The following is a 20,557-nucleotide window of genomic DNA, read 5'->3' as shown; positions in this document are numbered from 1 at the left end:
TTCCTTTTCTCCATCTCCTGCTCATCCCCTTTAACTTAAGAGGATCGCTATGCCAACCAGAGTTAATTGCCTACACAGTAAGTTATTTTTGTTTTATATATTTTTTTTTAATTAAGAATAGTCTTGCTATGAGGAAAGCAGATATCCTAACTGAGCTGGAAGTTAAATAACCTCCCCACTTCCTTATTCCTCCCGTCCCTTCCCAGTCTGACCTTCCCAGGATGCTAGTTTTCCCACCGTCCTCCTTCAAAGTGCCCTGGTTAGGTGGTAGAGGAACAGCGTCTCAGGGAAAGACAGAACTGTGTTAGCTGATGTGACAAAACCACCTCGCCAAGAGATACAGACAGACTGGCTTCCTTAACTGGCCTTGGTTCTAAAAGGTAGTCATTTCTATAAATGGGCTGTCCATGGTTCCGCTTGAAATCTAAAGCTGTCCTTTGGGTAGCAAACTGCAATCTACAAGTTTGCTTTTGGTCACCGTTCTCCTATCTGTAAGATGTTGGGACACATTTTTCCATGAGCAATTTATGTCTGTTAAATTGTGGAAACAACCAGGAATAAAGTGGGGAGTATCTGCAACATTAAATAGAATAATTATTTTTGATTCCTTCATATATGAGTTTATGGGGTTTCTCGGTGGGGGTGCCAGTGGTAAAGAATACACTTGTCAATATACCTGCCAATGTAGGAGATGCAGGTTCAATCCCTGGGTCGGGAAGATCCCTTGGAGAAGGGAATGGCAACCCACTTCAGTATTCTTGCCTGGGAAATCCCATGGACAGAGGAGCCTGGCAGGCTACAGTCCATAGGGTCGCAAAAGAGTCAGACACAACTGAGCAACTAAACAACAACAATGTGTTTATACTTGAGCCTTATATATATATATATATATATATTTTTTTTTTTTTTTTTTTTTAATTAACCTTGCTGGAACCAGGGAAAGATTTTTTTTCTCTTCCTGGTGCCATCTAAGATTTTGGTTATTTGCCTTAAGTTTCACATAGCCCATTTTCACATTTGACCTTCAGGCTTCTTTAAGATCGGGAGTGAGGTCTGAGCCTTGCTTCTTGCCGGTCAGGTGGATGAGATGGGCTTGTTAAATCCAAACAGCCCCACTCCCTTGCCCCATGCTTGTGACTTCCCTCATCAGCAAAGAGTGACAGATTCTGGGGCCCGGGGAAAGTGTGACCTTCCAAACTATAGAGTTCTTGTGTTATCAGGGTTCTCCAGGGAAACAGAATGGATTGGTTCTAGATTTCAAGGAGCAGGTTTGTGCGGGTGAGTCTGAAACGTACAGGGCGGACAGGAGCTGATGCCGCAGTCTTGAGGCAGAATCTCTGCCCCGGGGATCCTTCCTTTTTGTTCTCAGTTGATTGGATGAAGGCCACGCATGTCACCTGGGGTATCTCCTAGGGCTCAGGCACAGATGGGAGACCTGGACCACACGGACAGGGGCTTCCCAGCAACACTCAGCTCAGTGCCGGATGGAGTCGCTGGGCACGCTGGGCAGACTGACTCGGAACACTGGGAGCCAGCGTCCGGGTCACCGTGGCTCTGTACGGTACTGCCTCCCTGCCAAGAAGAGGGCGCTTGCCCGTCTGAGCTACGACCTGCCACGGTGCGGCTGTATCGGCATCCACCAAGCGCACCCGTGGCTGTGTCCATCCCCAGTTATTTACCCCGAAGGTCACTGTGCTTGAGGGGCCAAGTTTAAACAGACAACAACATTATTATTTAGTGATGAAAATGGAATAACCTCGGCTTGTACTGGTCCTTCTTCACATGTGATGAGTTAAACTGTGGAGCCTGGAGAAGGGCTCACAGCGTTGGAGTATTCTGTCCTCCCCAGGCCACTAGCATGCCTTTCATCACGCCCAGAAGCCTATCCAAGTCCCTGCCAAAGAGCAGGGCTCTGCTCTGCGCTCCCTCTGAGAACTGCTCAATCCCACCCTCTGGAGGACTCCCCAGTGGCAACTTGGCAGGCCAGCCCTCCAGATGCCCGACAGCCACCTCCAGCTCAGATGCATCCTCAGCAGCACAGAGGAGCCAAGCTTTGCAGGACAGAGCATGTCCCTCTCCGAGTCTCTACTTTTTTATTTGTAAGCAAGAGATGAGAGCACCCTCGGAGGTGGCTGGGAAATATAACCTGGGCTGCAGCTTGTAGATGTGCAAACCTCAGTCTCTCCCCTCATATGACCATCCTCTGTCCAAAAAGCCGATGTCCCCATAGAAGCCTCAACAAGTCGTGTCAAGTTAGGGGTCAATCTGCACCAGAGTACAGCATCCGGTTCTGCATTGACACTGAACAGGCAAAGTTAACACAGCACACCTGCTCCAGAGGGTGGACTTGAGGATGAAGAACAGAAACCGCATGTGTGCCTGGCAGGGCAGGCGCAGTCTTCCACACGGTGTCCAGGGTTCAAGGATACAGGAGGATGTGGCTGGTGTTTCAGGATCCTCATCTTAAGTCAGATCTTCCCCTTCCCTGTCTCATCTGTGTTAGATCCTGGGGGTGGCTGAAACAGACTTCCACAGGTGAGGTGCTTTAGACAACAGAGGTTTCTTCTCTGAGTTCCAGAGGCTGGAAGTCCAAGATCAAGGTGTGGGCAGGTCTGGTTGCTCCTGAGACTGGGAGGGAGGGTCTGTCCCAGCCACTCCCCCAGCTTTGGGGTGGGGGGATTGCTAACAACATAGCACATTGCCTCTTGGCTTGTAGTTGTATCACCTTGATCTCTGCCTTCATCTTCACATGGCATTTCCCAGTGTGCCTCTGTTCAAACTTCCCCTTTTTATAAGGACCCCAGTCATACTTGATTAGCACCTGTCCTAATGACCTTGCTGTAACTGAATTGTCAATGTCATGACCATATCTCTAAGTAAGGTCACATTCTGAGGGCCTGGGGTTAGGACCCCAACATAAGAATTCTGGATGGACAAGATCCAAACCGCGACACCGCCCCCACTCACACCTCAGACCCTGCCTCCAAACCCTGGATGGGATTTCAGCAGAGGGACACGTGTGAAATGGGCTTTGTGGATGGAGTGTTTGAGGGGAGGTTCTCTTACTGCTGGCTTCCACATCCCTAGGTCTGCAGCTGGCCTGGGGGACAGACCAGTCTGCTCCCCTCCCCACACTTCCATTCCCCATCCCCCACCCCAGGGAGATGGGAATGGGAAGTGGGATTAGAGTCTAGATTAACCAGATGGGTCCCTCGGACTTCCCTCCCTCTCATGTGTTCTAATGTGACACCCCACATTTACATGCCATTTGAGGGGCTGAAGCCTGGCGTGCTGCCGTCCATGGGGTCGCAGAGTCGTACATGACTGAGTGTGCAACAAACAAAGCTTAACCCAGAGCAGGAACCTGTAGACCAGAAACACCTCCTAAGTGCCTCCTGCCCCCCGCCCACCCCAACCCAAGGGAACCTGGCCACGCTGGGAGCCTCCGGGACATTTGAGTCCCTGGGTCATTCACCAGCAGGCATCACTGTATCCACCCCACTGGCCAGACTCCAGGGTCAGGCCCCATGGGTTGTGGTGACTCCAGCCACCACGCACTCTGCCTGATGGTTTTTTTGAGATATGCTGCATCTTCCAGGGATTAGAATGGATCTGGGAATGGACCTCTGAGGTCCAGGGAGCAGCCAGTCAGGCCCGCTGACAGGAGTAAAGCCACTGAGACTTATTTTCACCTTTCTGCTCTGTCCCCTTTCCAGCCTTCCTCAAGCCCCCGCACACCACCTCGCGACTTTGGTGGCGGTGGTGGTCTAGTCACTAAGTCGTGTCTGACCCTTGTGGCCCATGGACTGTAGCCTGCAGGCTCCTCTGTCCATGGGATTCTCTAGGAGAGAATACTGGAGTGGGTTGCCATTTCTCAAACTCATGTCCATCAAGTCGGTGATGCCATCCAACCATCTCATTTTCTGTGTATATATATGTTTACAATTATATATATATTTATTTATATTTGCAATTATATATATATTTATAATAATTGTAAATATATACATATTATACATATACATATAATTATAAATATATATAACTATAAATATATATAACTGTAAATACATATATACATACACAGAGGATGAGATGGTTGGATGGCATCACCAACTCAATGGACATGAGTTTGAGTAAACTCCGGGAACTGGTGATGGACAGGGAGGCCTGGTGTGCTACAATCCATGGGGTCACAAAGAGTCAGATACGACTGAGCGACTGAACTGAACTGACTGATGTGTGTGTGTGTATATATATATATATACTGATATATATATATGTGTATCCTAATCAGCCTTCTTGAAAGGTGATTGTATCCAAAGAGAAAATCAAAACAAGCCTTTGGGGGCGGCTTTGACCCAGTGAAATTCCGCCCATTTCTCTTGAGCTTCCGCACAGAAGCTCCTAAGTTTTCACGTTATATGGCTGATATCAAAGGCAAATGTCTTCCTACATTTATCATAGTGTTTTCGTTCCCGTGGTGGTGTCTCTGTTTCTCTGTCCCACCTCTCAGTCCTCGGGGGTGGCTGCACGTTTTATCCGGAGCACCAGTCAGGAGAGGAGACCCATCCATTCTGGGCAGAGCAAGTAGGACGGGCATCCTTAAGTTCAGGTCTAGGGTGTGGGCTCTGAAATTCGTGGGATTGCCGCCTTCCCCACAGTCAGTGCTGATCCTGCAAAGGTCTGTGGACAAGGCTGGGTCAGATTCCACAATTATCTGTAGATTTCAGCTAGAAGAGCAAAGTGTTGCCCTTGGGCCTCGCGTTTGGATACAGCCGGATGGTTTCTGCATATGTCACAGCTTTTGAAGTACTCGCTGGATCTGTCATGAAAAGAATGAATTGCCAGATTAGCTATGAAGCTCCTTATTGGGAAGGTCAAGCCATTCTTCTTTCAAAGTCCTTAACTCCTACATGCAAATGGTCATGGGTTTCACAGCCTGACTGGAAGGGACCCTGTTGGGCCTTGTTCACAGGATGTTAAACTAGTTTGTGGAAGTGAAAGCAGATTAGTGGGCTCTGTCCCGTTGCTATGGTAGCTGGCCTTTAACCTTTAAGGAACTATCGCCATTGAAATCATTGCTGCTGCTATATTTGTTCTATTTCATGTTCTATCATTTTACGTCAAATCCGCATAGGTTGAAACAAGCAAAATTGAGGTTTTGTCGATCAAAAGTGATCAAGTAACAGACATTTCATGTGATTTAGCTTGATAGACACATGCTGGATCTGGAGTTACAAAAGCTCTTCCTCCCCCAAAGAATAAGTGTTATTTAACTTTCCTAAGGGGCTTCCCAGGTGGCTCAGTGGTAAAGAATCCACCTGCCAAGGCAGGAGACCCGGGTTCGATCCCTGGGTCAGGAAGATCCCCTGGAGAAGGAAATGGCAACAAACTCCAGTATTCTTGCCTGGGAAATCCCATGGACAGAGGGGCCTGTCGGGCTACAGTCGACAGGGTTGCACTGAGTCGGACACGACTCAGGCACTGAACAACAACTTTCCTAAGAAGGGGAATATCATTTCTGTCAGAGTCCTTAATTTGGTTTTAATATCAGAGCATCCTTTCTGGGTCATTAGAGCCCTGCTCTGCTATTTATACTGTTCCTCATGACAGGGAGTGGGTAGGGCTGGGGGACCCGTAAAAGTCGGGGATCTAAGTGCCTTCCCTGGGACTGGGTTCCAAGGGACAGTCCAGCCCGCTGCCCCTACTCATGTTCTGAGCTGCTCTGCTCACTACACCTTGGGAGCTCTTGTGTTGCACGCAGGCCTGCCCCAGCTGCCTTTCTGTACTTGCAGTCACAGGCTGCCTGTGTTAGTCACTGGAGCTGCCTTCTCTCCTTCCCTCCCGGACACGTCCCAGCCTCTCGCCACAGCCCCCTGACCCTGTGCCTTGCTCTTTCAGGAGGAATTTTAAGGAAGGGTGCCAAGCTCTTCTTCCGCCGGCGGCACCAGCAGAAAGACCCCGGCCTGAGCCAGTCGCACAATGACCTCGTGTTCCTGCAGCAGCCTGATGGGGCGCGGAGGAAGGGGGTGACGCTCTCCCGGATCCTGAACAAGAAGCTGCTCTCCAGGCACCGGGGCCAGAGCACCCTGAATGGTGCCCCCTCGGACCCTTGCCCGTAGGCGGGCGCCTCCTCCCCAGGGATGCTGCAGATGCGGACCCACCATCACCACCTGCCGGGATACAGCCAGGGGGCCAGCAAGCTGCCGGACGGCCGCCCTGTCCACCATCTAGCTGGGTTTCTTCCAACCGTTTTGTCTTTTAAAGGGGGAAAAAAAGTACAGTCTCCATCCAGGAGGCTTCCCTGAAGAGAACCTGCAAAGCCCCATTTGCCACCAGAAGCCAGGGGACCCGAAGACTCCACCGTTTGCCTGTGCTCACAGCTAAGGATTGAAGTTGAATGGGAGGATGCTTCCCGTGTGAGCTGTGGAACTCACTGTAAGGGGCTGTGGACGGGCAGCTGGGGAAGCGAGCTCAGTCCTCCGTGCTCTAACCGTGGTTGGTGCCTGGACCACATAACAAAGGGGACGGTCCCTACCTGTTGTCACTGTGAATGGAATGGATGGGTCACCTCTCCTGATTGGCCACTCAGAATAAAAAGTGCAGCCGCCCCTGCAGACTGAGAGGTGGGATACAGGCAAACAGAGAAATCACCGCAGTAACACAGACACTATGACAAATATAGGAAGACACTTGCCTTTGATATTAGCCATATAACTTGAAAAATTATGCAAATACTAAATATATCCTATGCATATTATGCTGAACACTTTTCTAAGTTTACTTTGAGCCTATTTGCAAGTAGGAGATATGTAAATCCTTATGTGGTTTTACGTTTTTCTGGATAGCGTCAGAAGCTATAATAACACCACAGAGCAGTCAACACACAGAATGTTTTCCCTGCCGTCTGCCGTCCGGGCTCACAGGAGAGCAGCCAGCCCGTCAGATGAAGTCAGGAGCAATAAGCCACAGACACAAGGATGTGTTCACCATACATACGTGGTTTTTGTGTAGTTCAAGGTTTTGCCAAATATTGCCAACAGCTGAAACAAAGTACTATCAGGGCAAAGGAAGAAATCATTTTATGTCTCAGGTGTGAGTCTTAGGAATGGAAGTTTAATAACAAATGAGCCAAACATACATCAGATTTCTTTTATGAGCTCTTCAGAATGCTACTGTGAACGGTGCTCAGCCACTCTTGGGAGGCCCTTGTTTTAATTTAGTGGAAAAAGCAGTGAGCTTGGCACACGATGTTAGTACCCTATGGATCTTCCAAATAACCTTCCTCATCAATTCGCCTTTCCCCTAGGGGAAACCACGTTCCTCACCCGTGCGCCCTTCCCCTGGGGTCCAGTTACAGTTTTTCACTCCTTCTGGATGAGCCACTTTTAAGAGAAATGCTTATTAAGGAGCACCTGTCATCAGGATGACAGGTTTTGCATAAGATCCATTTTTCTCCATAAGACTCAAAGCCAATTATGAAAACTTGGCTTCTGTCACAGATATGAAATTGGGTGAGTCCCTTTCTAGAGGTGCTTTTGTGACTCCTTCAACATATATTTCAGGGATAAGAGAGCCAGGGATGAGCAGAAACCTTTATAAAAATCAAGTTTATGGAATTCTTCCCTTTCCTACTTTTTTTCTTTTTGAGGATGAGATTAGAAAATAACATTAAGAATTTTATTTTAGGGACTTCCCTGGTGGTCCAGTGGTTAAGACGTCACCTCCCAGAGTAGGGGGTTCAATCCCTGGCCAGAGAGCTAAGATCCCACATGCCTCGTGGCCAAAATCTAGAATATACACCACAGAAGCAATATTGAACCAGGTTCAATAAAGACTTTAAAAATGGTCCACATCAAAAACACTTGAAAACCAGGAATTTTATTTTTAAATGCACATTTCAAAATCCTTAGGTATCCCACAAATTATCAAGTGACTGTAAAATGACTTTTTTAGCATACGTTGCTTTTAAAGATTATACTCCAATTGTTATCACTGTCAATTAGCATTTACAGATAAATTAGCTAATTTATCACTGTAAATTAGCACCTGACATTCCAAAATCTAGTATGTTCATACCAAATTAGTCCCCACAGACTAGAAATTGCTACTAGTCTTTTGGAACCAATGGTCTCATTAATGTTCTGTTTTACTTGAGGGATTCTTGTCCTTTTTCATGTGGTCGGCAGAACCTGTGACGTTTCAGAATTAATTCTAAGAGGGTACTGTGTGTGTCAGAATGTCAGGCAGTGATCAGAAGTTGTTAGTGCAATTTTTTATTTGATTTGAACTCAACTTCTTTGAGTGTGAAGGTGTCAGAGTTTTAGTTTCGACTTTCTCGCTCTAAAAGAAGTCGTAGCCATTCCCATTCCTGAACAACCCCACGAGCATCCTGTTCACTGCTCCATACCTTCATCCAGGGCTCTGCTTCTCAACTTTCTCAAGACCTGAAACCTTTGCAGGGTCCTGGGGAAGTGTCGGGGGCTTTCTGTCCAACCTGTGAGGGAGAAACACATGGATTAACACAAGAGGGAGTGTGTGCTGATGAGATGTGTGTCTGCTGGTGTCTATTAGATGCACATCACGAACCCTGTACATTTAGGTCACTCCAGGAGCCCACCCTCCAGATGCACATACATTAGTCTCCAGCAGATGGATTTTTCTGAAGTGACAGAGGACACTGACATAGGAATAAGACAAGAAAAATGAAAGGTAGCGTCAGGGTAGTGCCGTGAGAACATGGGCTGTATTGATAATGTGAATGTTTCATTTCCAAGCTGTTTATCCAGGTGTATTTTTTAATAGCGTAGGATATTTATGTTAAATGTCATTGACACCAAACATCAATTAAGATTATACACCAAATGCAAAACCTACTTATTGTAAATCACTTCATTCCCTTTACCTTTTCCACATGTGAGAGTGGTTTGGCAGCTTTTGATATTGTTTTGATGAAATTTCTTGCAGAGTGGTGGTTTGAAAGCAATTTCTCATGAACACTAATATTATTGTGTATCTGTATGTCTGGAACCAGCTGCTCATGTCGGTTTTAATAAGTTTCAATACTTCTATTGGATTTGTTTAAGGACAAGCCTGTGTTATTTCCTGAGGAATGAAATGGACCTTTAGGTGTGTGTCTGTTTTCATGTAGCATCAACAGAAGTACCCATCTCATCATTCTGGCTGAAAACCTGCTGTGAGGAAGAAGGTTTAGACTGAGCACTTTATTTCAATCAGGTCTCAAGTTTAAGTCCACAGCATCCCTGGATTTCTAGAGATGATTACCTGGCCTGCTGCTGCCAGCCAATCACAAGCTGGGTGCCTGTCCAGATGTTTGATTGGTCTCACTGGTCACATCTATAGAAGAATGCTGTACATTTTCTTCTTGGACAGAAAGGGAAAGGTTAATTTACACTGCTGCCACTCAATTCAAATGTTTTCTGAGTAATGTTCTCATGGCCCTCAGTCCTGAAACTTGAAATGTAAGTTGGTGGCTATTGGAAGTCAGAACATTTAACTCCATCAGATGAAAAACAGGTCTCAGCACCAGCCTAGACCTTGCTGCCCGGTCCTGCCACCACCACCCCAAACCTGCGAAGGCGTGATGACCAAAGCAAGCGGCCCCGGGGACATCAGCACTGCTAGTCCTGTGAAGCAAACTCAGGTTACACCTCTCTGCTTCCTTCTTTTCCTTTTTTTTGGCATTCTTTCCTTCCAGATGAGGAAGCAGTCAAAATGCAACAAGCTGCCCCATTCACCCTGGAGGAGGAAATGGCAACCCACTCCAGTGTTCTTGCCTGGGAAATCCCATGGACAGAGAAGCTTGACAGGCTACAGTCCATGAGGTCACAAAGGGCTGGACATGACTGAGCATAGCACAGCCCCATTCCCCCAGCTTCCAAATGACCAGTAATGTGCCATTTATAATTTAGGCTTCTAGTTCCCCGCCTCCTCAGTGTTGTATCAAAGCTACAGGTTGTTTTTTTTTTTTTTTTCAAAAAAGAAAACAAAAGGGTTTCCAGGTATGCGGAGAGGTTTGGCTTGATGACCAAGCATGGTGATGAATTTACCCGACCGTGATTGTATTCCTAGGTAGCACTTTAAAAACAGACTGCAATCTCGTACTGACCTTGTGTGGTTGGGTTCATTCCGGGAAGATGTGGCTGGAACGCAAACGGTCTTGGAAGGAAATAAACGGGCCCACAGAACACTAAACACTGAGTTGTCTTTGCTGAGTCCTGTGCTGCCCCAGTGTCCCACAGCTTCTCCGAGGGTCTGGGAATCCTGGTCTTTCTCTCGTCACGTGCGACCCTGGTCAGCTGGTTGGAGGAGGAGCTGTCCTAACGTTCTTCATAAATGATTCATATGTCGCTAAGCACCTGCTTTAAGCCTGGGGCTAAAATCATTGACTGGAACGACAGTCTCTCCAGTGAGTGTTAGGACCCCAGTGAATTGTAGGTGCTGCCTGCTACTCAGGGTCACTTGACCTGGGTCCCCCAGTGGCTATGTGACCCCGAGTGATCCCCAGGGACTTTTTGAGGAGCACTGTTCCCCTTGGGGTGAAACTGCTATCCATCCACCATGCCGCCATCATCGCCCTGCCCCAGCCGCCTAAGAATTGGAGGGGTAGATGCCAGGTGGGGCCCCAGGATGGCTGGGATCCAGGCTGCGGGTTCTAGGGATAGGGGTGGGGCAGGGGCCAGGAGGGGCGCACAGACAGAGTATCCTGTGCCAGCCCTGCAGGCCTCATGTCTTGGCTGCCTATCAGCTTCCCTGTTTGTGTCAATTTCCTCCCCCCCCTGCTCTGCCCAAGCCCTAAGAAAACTGGTCCCCAGTCCAGCCCCCCATCCCCATCCCCCACCCTTCCTCTCAGCTGTCCTAACCCTGAAAGTTCTCTAGGGTATGGAGTGGTCACTTGAGGGCCAAGACTGACAGCCCTGCATTTCAGAGGAAGAGTCCGCCTACATAAAGCCCCAGCACTGCAGGCTCGTCTCTGGGTTCTCTGCTCTGGACATGGCAGGTGGCGATGGCGCTGAGTCTGGTTTAGGATTAAGGCATCCCAGGCCCTCTATTGAACAGCTGCTTCCTGTGTGGCCAGCGGTCTATTCTGTGCTGACACTCCAGGAGGAGTCTGGATGACCAGCTGTCCAACCCGATCTCCCGGCAGTCACTTGCAGGTGCATACTGTGTTCCAATTCCGTCTACACAGCACAGATGGATCCAGTTCAGCCACTTCAGCACATTCATTGTGGAGTGCACACCCCTCAGCCCCAGGACACACCTCTCCCCGTCCTTATGGTCTAACCAAACAAGTCCTGCATTCTACGTGAAGTGCCTGCCCCAGAGCATTTCTGTCAGCATCCTTCAGCCCTGTCACTCAGCCCCTTCTCACCCTGTCCTAGACTTGAAGCCCAGCAAGAATGTGGGTGCCCGTATCCCCTGGATTTAGAATGGTGCCCACAAAGGGCGATGATGGACATCAGTTGACAGCTTTGTATCAAGAATTCTGCTTACCCACTCCTACCCCATTCACCAGGGTCCGAGGATGGAGCGGACATGGAGGGGATGTGCGTGACAAAGAGTGCTGCTCTGGACCTTGGTCCCTCACAAATGTTGAGTGCTGTATGTATGTGTCAGTAAATCATCTATCAAAAGAAAGGCAGCTTGCTCACCATAGAGGGCTGGATACCAGCATGAATGACCTAGCACAGTGCCTGCCCTCAAGAGAAAGCTGCCAGACCAGGCCCCCTTCCCAAGGTGAGCCAGGGGCATCACCCTCCACAGCTGTCTACAGCTCACCTCTGCTCTGAACCATAACTGTCCGTAATACAAATGGCCAAGCTGTGCCTTGCATGTGCCAGGCATTCAGAACTATTCATGATACTGATGCTGTCGATATTCATCAAGTTGGATGTTTGTATAGGTGCACTGGGCAGCTTGATATTTTAGAGAAATACCAGGGGAGGACTCGCGATCACAGTAATTATTGCCAAAACTAACTGAGCGCTTGCTACGTGCCAGGATTTTGCAAAGTATTTACTAGACACTGACTTCTATGCTCTTTGAAGCAACCCTGTGAGTTATGATCTCAGGAAACTGAGGCATAGATAGGTTAAGTCACTTGATCAAGATCACACAGCTGGTAACTGGCAGGACCAGAATTTAAGCCCAGGCTGCCTGGCTGCAGAACCCATGTTTATGACCACTAGTCTCCCCTACGTCGTGTCAACTGAAGAGATCAAGGACTTGGGGCCTCACGGGGTCTTTCCCGAACTTTATGTTATGGGTGAGAATGACGGAACATGAGATGCACTGCTTGGCACGTAGTAGGCATGAGACTACTTGCTGGTTAGTTGTCTTTATCTGGATGGGAAGAATTAGCCAGATTGAAAGCAGGAGCTAAAGGTGGTGTGGAGAAGTGAAGCTTAGGATGTGTACATCCACAATATCCCCTAGCAAAGGAGCTTTATGTTTAAATTAACAAAAAACCAGAGCTATGAGACATGTAGCAAGCAGGCCAATGTCAGGGCTGAGAGCATGAGCCCCAATTTGGGGCCGCACAGAAAAGCAATGACATCTTTCTTAATGTCACAGCTGCTCTCTGTTCGGGAAGGACAATCCACTGATAGTATGGGAAGCACTTCTCTGTTGATGTGGGGTTTTATACATATCTATTTATTTGACTGTTCCTGGCACACAGGATCTTGAATCTTTGTGGCATGCAGGATCTTTAATTGCAGCATGTGGGATTCAGTTCCCACCAGGAAACAAACCTCGGCCACCTACATGGGGAGCATGGAGACTTAGCCACTCAAACACACAAGGGCCTTGTGTGTTTCTGTTTTTAATTCTCCCAATTTATTTTTTAAAATTCCAACCTACAGAATAACCTATGTATCCTTCACCTAGATTCACTGGCTTTGCTCCATTTGTTCGATCCAGGATCTAGTGCTCAATTGATCGATTATTGTTTGAGGACATCATGTTTCACCCTAAATTCTTCAGAATGCATTTTCTAAGAACATGTTCTATCACTCAGTCATGTCCAACTCTTTGTGACCCCATGGACTGCAGCACTCTGGACTTCCCTGTCCTTCACCATCTCCTGGAGCTTGCTCAAACTCATGTCCATTGAGTTGGTGATGCCATCCAACCATCTCATCCTCTGTTGCCCTCTTCTGCTCTTGCCTTCAATCTTTCCCAGCATCAGGGTCTTTTCCAATGAGTTGGCTGTTCACATCAGATGGCCAAAGTACTGGAGTTTCAGCTTCAGCAACAGTCCTTCCAATGAATGTTCAGGACTGATTTCCTTTAGGATGGACTGGTTTGACCTCCTTGCTGTCCAAGGGACTCTCAAGAGTCTTCTCCAACACCGCAGTTCAAAAGCATCAGTTCTCCAGCGCTCAGCTTTCTTTATGGCCCAACTCTCACATCCATACATGACTACTGGAAAAACCATAGCTTTGACTAGATAGACTTTGTCAGCAAAGTCATGTCTCTGCTTTTTAATATGCTACCTAAGTTTGTCATGCTTTTCTTCCAAGGAGCAAGCATCTTTCATTTTCATGACTGCAGTCACCATCTGTAGTGATTTTGGAGCCCAAGAAAATAAAGTCTGTCACTGTTTCCATTGTTTCCCTATTTATTTGCCATGAAGTGATGGGACCAGATGCCATGATCTTAGTTTATTGAATGTTGTTTTTAAGCAAGCTTTTTCACTCTCTTTCACTTTCATCAAGAGGCTCTTTAATCCCTCTTCTCTTCTATCATAAGGTGGGGGGGGGGGTCATCTGAATAGCTGAGGTTATTGATGTTTCTCCCGGCAATCTTGATTCCAGCTTGTGCTTCATCCAGCCCAGCATTTTGCATGATGTACTCTGCATAGAAGTCAAATAAGTAGGGTGACAGTATACAGCCTTGACATACTCCTTTCCCAATTTTGAACCAGCTGAGAGGGTAACAGGCAGGAAGGCCAGGGGTGTCCAAATGGAGGAAATAGGCTGCAGGTGTCTTTTAAAATTCTGTGTTGCCACGATGACACCTGGTTCCACCAGAACTTAATTTTTCTCAAACCTTGAGCTAACCATGTGTTTTTCTTGTGGAAATTTTTTTCTTAAGCTATGTAATGAAACTATGTATTTGCTTTGGAACTGCCTTTCTTCAAAATGGTTCCACCTAAGACTAACTATTTTTCCTTTTCTCAAACCTTGGCCTGGTAATAGCTCAACAAACCAGTATTCATATCAATTGTTTTATGGCTGGAGGATGATACACCTTGTGCCATCCTATCTCAAAAATGCATGTTGTGGGCGAGGGGCCTGGTGAGACTCCGTCAGCCCTGAGGTGTCCCTCTTATCTGATTAATGGCTTTCTGACAGACATGAAACATCCGGCTAAAGTCTAGCAGGGGGCACTCTCCGTCTCCCTCTGATGTCTATGTCAGAAGCTTTCTCACTTTAATAAAGCTCTGCTACACAAAAGCTCTTGAGTGATCAAGCCTGGTCCCTGGTCCCAAAGTTAAATCTTCAGAGATCACAAATCTGACACTGTTCACCGTAAGCCATCACAGCCCGTTGTTTCATGTCTGGTTCTAAGAACAGGGGCATCTTCATATCATTAATACAATGATCATGCCAGGGAAACTTAACATTGATGCAATATTGCAATTTAGTATCACAGTCCATATTCACGTTTCCTGATTGCCTCCATGACATCCTTTATAGGTGTTTTTTGTTTTCCTGTCTGGGATTCAGGGAAGACCTGTTATGCGTCAGTTGTTAATAATTAGAGTTCGAAACTTCCAGCAACAAACTTTTTTCCCCCCTAGACTTTATCATTTTGGATACAAATCTGCCTTTAAATGAGTTCTTTCCAGCCCTCATAGATGGAATACACTGAACAGGCTGAGAATTCTTGTGAAAATGCAATGTGGCTGGGATCCACATTCCCAGCCCTGGGCTGAACACCTTCAGGTCATTTTTATTTTCTGTAAACAACCTTCTCTGTGCATATATACCAGCACTTATTTGGTGTGCAGGGAGCAGAGAACCAGCCATCGGGGATGAGACCTGGGAGTGATGTTTCAAGAGGGGTGGATGTGTTGGTGGGGGTTGCACATTAGCTGCTGTGGTCAGTTTGGGGCTCTTGGGAGTTGGGGTGCACTTGGGCAAAGACCTGAATGATGGGGAGAACCTGGGAACATGTCCCAAGATATAGGGGTGAATGTAGACCTTGGCAACGTGTTCGAGGAACAGAAGGTTGGAATCTCACCACTGGGTGGGGCTCAGCAGGGCGGAGCTGAGGAGGAGGCACAGGTGAGGTGATCCAGGTGTGGGAGGCCGGGATTTGGACCTACTGAGACCGCCACCGGGCAGCCACTGGGGAAGGCTGTCTGTCAAGGTGGGGGAGGGGCAGAGAAAGGAGCACCAGCAGCACTTCCTCCCCAGTCCCTATGGACACGCCCTGCTGATGGGAAATTAAGATCAACTTCACTGCCCAGGGCGTGGGTTGAATCCCTAGTCAGGGAATTAAGCTCCCACAAGCCTCAAGGTGTGGCCAAGAAAAAAAAGATGAACCTTGTACACAGATCGATTTGTACAAGTGAGCCTGGCTGAAGGATAAATTCCTGCAGGTGGAACTGCTGGGCCAAAGGTTTTGGACATTGAGGATTTCTGTGGATATTAACAGATGGCCCAGATGGAGGCTGTGCTGATTACATCTGAACCTGGAAAGGATGAGACCGTTTGTTTCTCTACAGTCTCTTCAAAATCATGCTATTAAACTTTGAAAATCTTTGCTAATGTAAAAGATAAAAATGATCTCACTGTAATTTTGCTTACATACACAGCTGCAATAATATAGTTAGTTAGCGTTTCCTATGGGTTTCCCAGGTGGCTCAGACAGTAAAGAATCTGCCTGCAATGTGGGAGACCTGGGCTCGATCCCTGGGTTGGGAAGATCCCCTGGAGGAGGGCATGGACAGTATTCTTGCCTGGAGAATCCCATGGACAGGGGAGCCTGGAGGGTTATAGTCATGTGGTTGAAAAAGAGTTGGACACGACTGAGTGACTAACATACATAGGAGTCATTGTATTTTCTTTGAACTGTCCATAGACTGTTCATTTTTCTATTGGGTTCTTTATCTTTTTCTCATTGGTTCTTAAGAGCTTTATATATATTAGGGGAAGGAGCCCTTTCTAATATCAATTTCAAATCATTGCTCTCAGTTCAGTCCCTCTCTTTGATTTTATTAATGAGTTTTTGCCAGGCAGAAATGTACAAGGCAGCTACATTGCCAAATCTGAGCGCCCAGGACTAGATGAGGATCCTTCTGGTCTCTTCTGTTTCTAGTCCTTTGTGATTGTTTGTTCAGTGAATGATAGGGGTTGAGGCCATACAAGCCCCATCCCTCCCCCAAGCTTGGGTGGAAGGCAGAGGGGACAGAAACAGTTAGTGCCAGGCGGGGGCGCTCTGGCCTCAAGTTCACAGCATCCAGGGTGCCTGTAGGTACTTGGCACAGCGCAGTGTGGGGCAGTGGTTAAGGCAGAACTTTGGGGACTCCCAGGGCCTGGACTGAAAAGGCAGGATCTCCACTCACCAGTGAGCTGCTCTAATTTATGAGCTTGGCGGGCAGGTCAAGAGCCTCTAAGCCTTTACCAAGTGGGCAGAAAGATGACCAAGAAGGGTAGCAAGCAGCTCCGTGGGCTAAATTCAGAAACCGTTATTCCTGGGCAGCAAACAGACTTATGGACACGGGCGGGGTGGGGTGGTGGGGGGAAGGTTGAGATGTATAGAGAGAGTAACATGGAAATTTACAATCAGTTCCGTTCAGTCGCTCAGTCGTGTCCGACTCTTTGTGACCCCATGGACTGCAGCTGGCCAGGCCTCCCTGTCCATCACCAACTCCCGGAGTTTACTCAAACTCATGCCCATCGAGTCGGTGATGCCATCCAGCCATCTCATCCTCTGTCGTCCCCTTCTCCTCCTGCCCCCAATCCCTCCCAACATCAGGGTCTTTTCCAATGAGTCAACTCTTCGCATGAGGTGGTCCAAGTATTGGAGTTTCAGCCATACCATATGTAAAATAAATAGCCAATGGGAATTCCCTCTATGACCAGGGAACTCAAACAGGGGCTGTGTAACAACCTAGAAGAGTGGGATGGGGAAGGAAATGGGAGGGAGGTTCTGAAGGGAGGGGACATGGTGCCCCTATGGCTGATTCATGTTGATGTTTGACAGAAAACAAAACTCTGTACAGCAGTATCCTTCAATTAAAAAATAAATAAGTTAGAAAAAAAGAAACTTCGACTTTCTTTCTCCCCCCATCCCCCCCAGGAAATTAAGTCTCGAAGGAGCCGTCACAAGAAAGGTCCGCGCGGGGTGGGGGTGTGCGAGTTGCCAACGCGAACCCGTCATGGGTATCTGGACCCGCCGCGCCACGGGGGAAGGGGCGCGCGCGGCCGCTTGACGCCCCCTTCGGCCCCGGGGAAAGGGCAGCCGGAACCCGCCACGCGTCTCCAGGCCGATCCAGATCCACACCGCCCGTTCACCCAGCGACCGGTCCACGCCTCGCCCGCGCCCTGCCACAGTCCAGTCCACGCCGCTCCGGCCCCCCTCGTCCATGAGGTCCGCAATCCCACTGCTCCGTCCACCGCATCCGCTGCCGCTCCACCGCCCTGTGCCACCTCCTCTCGGCCCACACGACCCGCGCCCTGCTGCTCGCTGGTCCATGCCGCCCGCTTCCGCGTCCACACCGCCTACTCCCAGGCTCTCCAGTCCACGCCGCCCGCTGCCCCGTCCACACCACCCGCTCCCGGTCCGCCCTGCCCGCTCTCCAGTCCAGACCGCCCGCTCCGCGGCCACACCGCCCAGTCCAGGCCCACGCAGCCCGCTCCCGCTCTCCTGTCCAGGCTCTGCCGTCCACGCCGCCCGCGCCCCCTGAGGACTACAACTCCCACAATGCCCCGCTGCCGCCCCCCGGCTTCCGGTGCTGCGCAGTTTCCGGAGCGGATCGCAACCCGGAGTCCGGATCCGATCCCGCTCTGCACATTCCAAAGGCAGGTAAAGCCCGGGCCCCGGGCCCGCCGCCCGCCCCCGCGCGCGCCGCCCTGGCCAGCCGCCCCCGGCCGGCCGCCCCCGCGCGCCCCGGCCCGGCCTGCGGCCCCCGGCCCCGCCCGGCCCGCCGCCCGCCCCGGTCCATCCGCCATGCCGCCTGTTCTTTGTTACATTCGCCGGCTGCGGGCACCGTGGGCGATCGGAGTCAAAACCCGGCTGGATTTCCCGGAGCCGCTCCGGGATCGCCCTGCGCGCCGCCTGCCCGCCCGCCCGCCGCCGCCGGCCCCGCCGCGGGCCCCGCCGCCCGCCGGCCCCCGCCGCCCCCCGCACCCGGGCCGGCTGGCTCCCGGCGCGGGGCCGGGGCCGCGCTCGCCCGTGGGCGCGGCGCGGGGGGTCCGCCGCCCCCAGCCCCCGGCCCGCGGTCCCGCCCCCGGGCGCCCTCGTCGCCGACGGTCCCTCGTGATGTCACGCTCCCTAGTCCTTGTCCCAGCCTCCGGGGGCGCACGGGGAGGGTCCCTGGGCCCCTGGCTCCTGCGATTGCAAAGGCAGACCCCTGAATTTGGGCGGTGGGGCTGCCCACCCCACCCCCACCCCCAAGAGCACCCCGCATCCCATTTGTGTAAACCCTTGCGTGGCAGAGGCAAGATAGTGAAACCCATGGACAGGTGGCATGTGCCCGCTCTCCGGGTGGGTGGCTGTGCTGGGAAGGGGCGCGCTGGCCCCGCCCTGGCGCGGACAGGTGGACCAGCAGGCCATGTGGCCTCTGGAGAGGATGTCGGACGGGTGAGGGTCAGCTTTGAGGGGATAAGTGGAAATGCCCTGTGGAAATATCCATCTACCTGATGGTTATAGTTATTATGTGTTTATTAAGTTCTTAATGTAGGGGATGAGATTTTTTTTTTTATCCACAAACGCTCAGAAATTGCCCCCTCCCCACCACTGGGTACACCATGGGTGGATTAAAATGGTAGAAAATTGTGTGTGATCAGAGACACGTGGAACCGTGTACATAGTTAAAGCTGCCAGCCCACAAATACTACGTTTGCCTAAACCACTGTCATAAAATCAGGACTCACCAGTTCAATTTGGAGAACACTGTTAAGTTCCTGGAAGTATTTTTAAGGATGAAAAGTAAATGAGCAACTGGTTTTGTGACAAATCTTAAGAGGCAACAGTATGAACTCTCCCTGGAACCTGTAATGATGTGGACACTTTGTTTTTATAAGTCAGCCTGCCCGTTCTCTCTCCACCCCAGTACACACACACCACTACCATATTTTGTTTCAAACCTGGATATTTTCACATTTTCCACATTTTCACTGCTTCACTCTGCTTCTCCGCATTTCCTTGACATCACTACCTTATGGTGGTGAATGGTTAAGAAAGTAGAACTATAGTTTGAATTTTGAAGAGGAAAAATAGTAGGATTTATCCTATGTAGTTTTTTTCTCCTATATCTTTGATTCATATTTTTGCAGAAAAGTTGTCAACAAAGAATGCAGTAGTAATATGTTCTATTTTGTAAACAGAAAACATTTATATTTTTCCAGAACACCCATTAAAAAAACAACTCAACTGCAAGGGTAATAGCTTTTCTGGGAATGATTGTATTTGAGAAAGAACTATGTTAGCTTGGCATATACATCTCACATACCATTGTCTGTGTCGAAGGCCAGGAGAAGAACACTGCACCCATTCTGCAGATTTAAGAGAGATTGAAGGCAGCTGTTTCTTGGACATGGGATTTGAGAGGTTGAGATTGTGAGCAGGGACTCAAATGCTTTCTCAGCCTCCTTTTCACAGTTGTGACCCATGACGACACTTGCTGAGTTCATCTCAAACAATTCATGTATGTCTGTATTCATGGGCCATCCATCAAGCAGCTGTCACTTGCCCGGTGCTGCAGAGAACAAGAGAGAAGGCCCTGCCCCATGGATCGAATGTTCTGGAGGGGAGGAGATGGGTAGTGGTTGGAGCCTGGAGGAGAAGGCAGGAAGGGTGGCAGGTGGAGGTGGGGGTTTGGGCAGGGGTGTGTGCACTTGAGCAGTGGGGACCCAGAAGGTCTGAGGAGGGGCTGTCTGAGTGGAAACAGGTGTTCCTCAGTGGAGATCTGGGGTGAGGGCAAGTGCAAAGGCCCTGGGGTGGCAGCAGGCTTTGTGTGGCCGAGTCAGGGCAGCACAGGCTGTACTCTCCTCAGAGTTCACCCTGAGAGCCGGACACCCCTGGGGGCTTTGGGCAGGGGTCCAGCAAATCCGTGTCTTTCCCCTAGAAGCAGGGTGGAGGCAGAGGGGAAATGAGGTGTCAGGACAGGATAAAGAGTGTGTCTAAAGTGAGGCAGGCCTTGCTGCTGGACTGTGGGGAAGGTGCAGGGGGTGACAGGAGGTGCCGGTCACTGAAGTCAGGTGACAGGTGTGCAGGTCGGGGAGTGGTCGGGGAATCAGGGCCCAGGAGACCAGCGCGTTTTTAAACTTCCCCTCAAGGTGGGAGAGACCCTTGCCCA

At 49.6% G+C, this 20,557-nt stretch overlaps 3 protein-coding genes across 4 annotated transcripts in view; all 3 read left to right on the top strand.

The window, feature by feature from the left end:
* Positions 1-10,218, top strand: part of C2CD2 (C2 calcium dependent domain containing 2) — a 63,194-nt gene extending 52,976 nt beyond the window's left edge. Inside the window, exon 14 of the mRNA XM_043474472.1 lies at positions 5,905-10,218. Coding sequence (XP_043330407.1) covers positions 5,905-6,125 — 221 coding nt within the window. The 3' untranslated portion in view covers positions 6,126-10,218. The remainder of the gene's footprint in view (positions 1-5,904) is intronic.
* A 4,985-nt stretch (positions 10,219-15,203) lies between these two features.
* LOC122445168 (vegetative cell wall protein gp1-like) lies at positions 15,204-18,614 on the top strand. The gene is made up of 3 exons (XM_043474130.1): positions 15,204-15,317; positions 17,338-17,818; positions 17,875-18,614. Exons 1-3 carry the CDS (start codon positions 15,204-15,206, stop codon positions 18,612-18,614), a joined length of 1,335 nt encoding a protein of 444 aa, XP_043330065.1.
* Positions 17,972-20,557, top strand: part of PRDM15 (PR/SET domain 15) — a 59,254-nt gene continuing 56,668 nt past the window's right edge. Inside the window, exon 1 of one of the 2 annotated variants that reach the window (XM_043474470.1) lies at positions 17,972-18,063. The gene's annotated coding sequence lies outside the window, so the exon portion shown is untranslated. The remainder of the gene's footprint in view (positions 18,064-20,557) is intronic. The other variant, XM_043474471.1, reaches the window with a different exon arrangement.

The sequence above is a fragment of the Cervus canadensis genome, chromosome 7, assembly GCF_019320065.1.
Source record: "Cervus canadensis isolate Bull #8, Minnesota chromosome 7, ASM1932006v1, whole genome shotgun sequence".
Classification (NCBI taxonomy): domain Eukaryota; kingdom Metazoa; phylum Chordata; class Mammalia; order Artiodactyla; family Cervidae; genus Cervus; species Cervus canadensis.
The sequence above is the reverse complement of the archived record's forward strand: the minus strand, read 5'-3'. Positions and strand labels throughout refer to the sequence as shown.